The 6,619-nt window shown below is 43.3% G+C and overlaps 1 protein-coding gene across 1 annotated transcript; it reads right to left on the reverse strand.

The window, feature by feature from the left end:
* Positions 1–2,401: 2,401 nt before the first annotated feature.
* pou3f2a (POU class 3 homeobox 2a) lies at positions 2,402–5,433 on the reverse strand. The gene has a single exon (XM_023953241.2). The coding sequence runs from the start codon at positions 5,205–5,207 to the stop codon at positions 3,954–3,956; it is 1,254 nt and encodes a 417-aa protein (XP_023809009.1). The 5' UTR covers positions 5,208–5,433; the 3' UTR covers positions 2,402–3,953.
* Between the last annotated feature and the right edge of the window lie 1,186 nt (positions 5,434–6,619).

Below are 6,619 nucleotides of genomic sequence, written 5' to 3' on the forward strand. Positions count from 1 at the left end.
ACTTAAAAAAAACATGTAGAGGAATCCCCTCCAAGAGAGACGACAAACCTCTGACAGACATGACGGCAGACAGTCTGAAGAGACGGCACACGATCTGAGGCTGCGCAACATGCTGCATGCATGATGAGCATGCATGCATTGTTATCATGCATGGCGAGCATGCAGGCATGATTATCATGCATGGTGAGCATGCAGGCATTTTTTTTATCATGCATGGTGAGCATACATGCATTATTATCATGCATGGTGAGCATGCAGGCATTTTTTTATCATACATGATGAGCATGCATGCATTGTTATCATGCATGGTGAGCATACATGCATTATTATCATGCATGGTGAGCATACATGCATTGTTATCATGCATGGTGAGCATGCATGCATTATTATCATGCATGGTGAGCATGCATGCATTGTTATCATGCATGGTGAGCATGCATGCATTGTTATCATGCATGGTGAGAATGCATGCATTGTTATCATGCATGGTGAGCATACATGCATTGTTATCATGCATGGTGAGCATACATGCATTATTATCATGCATGGTGAGCATACATGCATTATTATCATGCATGGTGAGCATACATGCATTATTATCATACATGGTGAGCATACATGCATTATTATCATGCATGGTGAGCATACATGCATTATTATCATGCATGGTGAGCATACATGCATTATTATCATATATGGTGAGCATGCATGCATTATTATCATGCATGGTGAGCATACATGCATTATTATCATATATGGTGAGCATGCATGCATTATTATCATGCATGGTGAGCATACATGCATTATTATCATATATGGTGAGCATACATGCATTATTATCATATATGGTGAGCATGCATGCATTATTATCATGCATGGTGAGCATACATGCATTATTATCATATATGGTGAGCATGCATGCATTATTATCATGCATGGTGAGCATACATGCATTATTATCATATATGGTGAGCATGCATGCATTATTATCATGCATGGTGAGCATGCATGCATTATTATCATATATGGTGAGCATGCATGCATTATTATCATATATGGTGAGCATGCATGCATTATCATCATATATGGTGAGCATACATGCATTATTATCATATATGGTGAGCATGCATGCATTATTATCATGCATGGTGAGCATGCATGGTGGGCGAGGTGAGGCCTTGTGTGTTTGAATATGGAAAAGATACCTGTATGTGTGTGTCGGCCCATAAGGAGGATAGATGGTCGTTTACTGATGAATGTCAGAGTCCAGCTAACTGGATCCTCCATAGATCTGACTTCATCCAAACACACAAATACTGACATACAGAATGAATAAAATACACATGTTGTGAAGGAACTTTTTTTTTAAATCACACACTTAAAACACGTTTTTTTTATGGATACTGGTTTCATTTTAACCCAAATTATGCTATTATTATTATTATTCCTGAGTTTAAAAGAAAACCAGCAAAAGTGAATACCGTTTTAAACTACTATTTCTTGATTGTGATTGGCTAAGTAAGCATTTAATCATGAATATTTAGTAACATTTATTATGACCTGGGATTTAATGTTGATAAACGTTTTTTTCTGTGCAGGCAGAAGTGTTTTTAAATTCTTTCTGTTTTAAGTGAAAAAAATGAAAAGTATCCTATTTCCTTATTTTTATTTATGTATTTATTGCATTTGAATTCAATATTATTATGAAGGTTTACAGAATGCGGGGCCAATTGGTTGGCTCTCAGACGTTTTCGACCTCACCAAAATCTATACCTCTTTGCCAAAAGGGTGGACACCCCTGACTTGAATCCTCTGTAGTTGCTATAACAAGATTTGACCAGTAGGTGGAGCAAGTGCATCTTCTGATCTGGGCATTGATCCGCTCGGATCTACTTTGAGGAGAACAGACTAAGATTTAGCCTGAAGGAGAAAAGAAATAAATAGAAAATACTTTTCATTTTGTGGATTGACTTCCTGACATCAGAGTTGCTGTGCTGGGGCTTATATTGTTTAAAGGATTCTATTCATTCTGGATAAAGTCAGATGAAGGCCTGATCAAATGAAGTTCCGCAGCTGTTGTTAGGAGCTGCACTTTTTGCCCAATAAAACATGCAAAAAAATATGTTTACTTAGCTAAATATTCCAGTTATTGTACCATGCATTCCTGCACAAGCATGAATGTATTTCTACTATTAAGATCCCAGGCCTCTCTGTGACACAAGAACTGCACGTTTGCAGATTATCAGCCCTCACATCTGCAGCAGCGGCAGGACGCTTTCAAGAGAGCGACTGATATAATCCATGACCACAATGAGGAGACCTGGACGACCAGTGTGACCCCCCCCCCCCACACACACACACACACACCCCCCCTCCCAGCTCAATAAGAAGCAAAGCCGCGTTTGTAAAAAACAAATACGATTTAATGACAAAGAGCATAGTATAGAAATTGTGCAACTGCTGATTTGATTTCCCTTTGTTTTGATCACAGATTTCAGGTCGATGCTATATATTGTTTTGGTTTTTACTGACCCCCGCTGCCTCCCACCTCACACCAGAAACTCAACTTCATCTGGAATCACACGTGATGCGTTTGAGATTATTGGAATTCTGGGCCTCCTTTCAATTAAAGATCGAAAATATACAGAAATCTGCCCAGTGTGTGTGTGTGTGTGTTATTGCTGTTTGGAAAATTAAAACACAGTTGATTAGGAAAAAATAGAAAATTAAATATAATATTTTGATTTAAATAATTCAGGTGAATTTGAGTTTCTGGCTCCATATTTGTGTTAGAATTTGGTGAAACAATTTCGTTTCTTGGAGATTAAACTCCACCGTGACAGATCAGGTTAGTAATCACAGGATTTTGGTGGCACAAAAACACGGATGCGTGTTGGTGCTTCTGCCACAAACACGCAAACAAACAAACGAACAATTATAGTCACCGAAACAACCAAAGGAATAAAACAAATATATATTGGAAACACACCCCACTCGTCATCTTCACCGTGAGGAACAGAGTCAGACAGTTGAGGCCTCTGTGGCCAGAGCTGGTAAAGAGGATCAAGTCACTTTTGGGTTTTATTTTTTTCTACTATAGGCAGGAAGGGCTGGGGGTCTGTGAGTTTTTCCAGCCTATACAGTCTCGGTCTTTTAGAAATCACAGCATCTTGGAAAAACAAAAAGCAAGAAGAAAAAAAAGAAACAGGCGCAAAGAAGCGTCTGCGCGCAACAGAATGCAGCTCGGTCATCCATCATCATTCAATCTGTAAAGGTAAATTATTATTATTATTATTATTAAGATATTACTTTAGTATTATCACTAGGTTATTATTAAAATTATTTAGAGAAATATGCTAAATGTTTTTTTGTAAATTCTGGATTTTCAATAATTTACACAACATGAAATAGTGCAATTCTATAATAATAATAATAATAATAATAATAATAATAATAATAATAATAATTCTCTCCCGTGCTGCTGTTTTCTGCTGCAGAACCCCCGTCTGTTTTGTTGTGATGGAAACATGGCGTGCGTCGTGCGTCCCCGCACCCTGCTACCACCGCCTCCAGCCTCTAACTAGTTTTTGTTTCCACCTGCAGACCCTCCATCATATTCCGGTTCTCCTTTTATGACACAATGACACAGTGGCGCCTCAGTGAAAGGGAGCTACAGAAAGGCGCATTGCTTTTTATCCCAATTTTGTTGTCTTTCATTCTTTCCTTTTTTTCTTTTTGGTTAGCACATATTAGCTCAATCAGCTCGCCGGGAGAAACCTCTTACATCGCTGCAATGAGCATTTAGCGCCTCGGTGCCACTCCATGTCCCCGCTGTGTCCTTCCCACATCCACACCTGCTGTTCCAATCGGTCCAGCGCAGAGAATTAAATAGGAAAGGAGGGATTACGCCTCCGTTTGGGGTCCGTGTTTTTCTCCAAATGACGCACGGGGGGTCACTGCACAGGAGTCTGTCCTCCGTGGTGAGGAGGGGTGTCCCCGTACATGTCCTCTCCTGCTATCTGTCCCCCAGCGGGCGTCATCCTCTTCTCCTTCTGCCGCCGGTTACAAAACCAAACCCTTACCACCTCCTTCTCCAGTTGCAGGCTATCTGCCAGGGAGTTGATCTCAGCCGCTCCTGGTTTCGGACATTTCAGAAAATGGCTCTCCAGAGCGCCTTTGACGCCCACTTCGATGGAGGTCCTCTTTTTCCTTTTCCTCCCCTGCGCTGCGATTTTATCCAGGCTGGTGGGACTCCCCGACGTGGAGTCCGCCTCCTCCAGCCACTTGTTCAACAAGGGCTTGAGTTTGCACATGTTTTTGAAGCTAAGCTGAAGAGCCTCGAACCTACAAATGGTGGTCTGAGAAAAAACGTTTCCATAGAGCGTCCCCAGAGCCAGTCCCACGTCCGCCTGCGTGAAGCCCAGCTTGATTCGCCGCTGCTTGAACTGCTTGGCAAACTGTTCCAACTCGTCAGAGGTCGGCGTGTCCTCGTCCGACTGGTCCTGATGGCCCCCGTGCTGGTGATGGTGGGAAAGAGACTGATGGTGGGCCCCGGGGCCGCCCCCGTGCTCACTGAGGTGCGGACTCTGGCTGTGGTGCTCCTCATCCCGCAGGGGGTGGTGGTGCATTCCTCCTTGCTCTCCTCCCGGCATTAGAGCAAAGCCGGACTGGGAGTACGTCAGGCTCTGGCCCTCAGATGTCGCCATACCGGAGATGTGCGTTGTGGCTGTGCTGGTTCGCCATGCTCTGGCGTCGTGATGCGCTTGCTGGTGCGCTAGGTGAGGGTGTCGCTGTTGCTGCTGTTGCAGACTGCTGGAGTTCTGCAGCTCCTCTCGGTCACTGTCATGCAGTATGGGCTTCACGTCCTGGTCTCCGAGGGGACTTGATGGCCAGGGCGCCCCACTGTCACTATGAGACAGCGCCGTTATCCACTGGTGTGCGTGGCTGAGCGGATGCCCACCACCTGGTAACGTGCCGTAGTCGCTATGGAGCAGGGTGTGCGCGTCTCTGTATGCTGCCGCCTGCTGCATGCTCCCAGACTCCGAGTGAGGCGGCGGCGCGCTGCTGGGGGTGGTGAGCACGCTGTAGTGGTTGGACGTTGCGGTCGCCATAACTATGTAGAACAGAGTGAAAGCTGGAGTTAAAAGGAGGCTGCCTTTGACAGTAACTCTTTTGCGCCACGGGGCAGCAAGGCGTCTCTCCAGCATCTCCCGGGCGCTGTGCCAAGGGGACGCAGAGGCGCGCACCTGTGGTCCGCCTCGCTCCGCTCTTTATTGGCCAAGAACGGTTGACAGATGTAGTTACCCCTGACAGCACCCCGCTCATTGGTCACGGGAGATTGTACAGAGACCCCAATCACTCTGCCTAACAATACAAGCAGTCCTGCAGCACGTTGGAGCGCAAAACAGAAGGGGAACGTAGCAGCTGAGTGCTCAAAGAAAAGGCAAAACTTCTGTTTATATATATCTATATAGATATATATATATCTATATAGATATATATAGATCTATATAGATATATATAACAGGTCAATTTTGACTCTGATGTAGGTCAGTGGGTCAGAATTTTTTTTCTTTTTGTTTTAAACGTCGTATAACGCTGCGTAAAGTTCCATAGTTTACCCAAAATATTACCAATATTACCAAGCTTGTAGAGATGTTTGGAGAGATAGTACATTGAGAAAAAAATTTCAGAGAAGTATTTGAAGAGAAGCCCGCAGCTGCCTCGCTGCCCTTAGGACGCTGTCCAGTCCAGAGACAGAGAAAGGGAGAGGGGTGCTGCGTGCCTGCAGCTTCTGCCCCGTTGCCATGGAGAGCGCGGTGAATGGAACAACAACGCCCACGTCACAGCTGCAATTCACCCCTTCTTTTCGTTCTCTTCCTAAGGGGCTCATTGGGGTCGGGCGCTCGACCGTCGGGACAAATAATGGGGGGGCGATCAGACAAGGCAGCTCGAGGCCAAAGAGAGGAGCGCTGGAAAAATGGGACCCTCAGTCTGCCGCGGCCACTTCCACCTGCTTGTTGGGCAAACTTTGAGATGGATGAGACCACAGTGACACAGGAGCCTGGATTTCTAAAAAGTTGACCACAATGAGGAGTCCCCCCCCCCCCACTATTCAACAAAAATATTTAGATAATAAAACATCTATAATCTGTCATACATTCACAATTCAATAGCAGTTAAACAATAAAAATTGAATTAAAAAAGGCTTTCATTCAGTTTGTGTAAAACGTGACACATGACATTGTTATCTGATAATTTCACAATAAAACGTAATATTTAGAAAGAGAAATATTTTTAGTTAAATTAACTTGCTGATTGTCATTTTCCCACTGTAAATATAGCAAACTAGAATATCCTAATTTGTGCATGCACAAAAAATTGCATAAGGGGGTTTAATTCCTTAAAACATAAACTGATCTTATAATTGTGCAATAACCATTTTCTATTCATATCAATACTTTAGTTTCACTCATGAAAGTGGTTCTTAAATTTTTAAAAATGATGAGTGCAGTTTTTTTTAAAGAACAGAAAATTTTCAGCGGACTAATTGCTACTCCAAAGCAAAAATTAATGCAGCAATTCTGAAACAGAAATACAATTCTGCTGAGTTTTGCGA

The sequence above is a fragment of the Oryzias latipes genome, chromosome 24 (genome assembly GCF_053564925.1).
Source record: "Oryzias latipes strain Hd-rR chromosome 24, Olatipes_Hd-rR_3.1".
Taxonomy (NCBI): Eukaryota; Metazoa; Chordata; class Actinopteri; order Beloniformes; family Adrianichthyidae; genus Oryzias; species Oryzias latipes.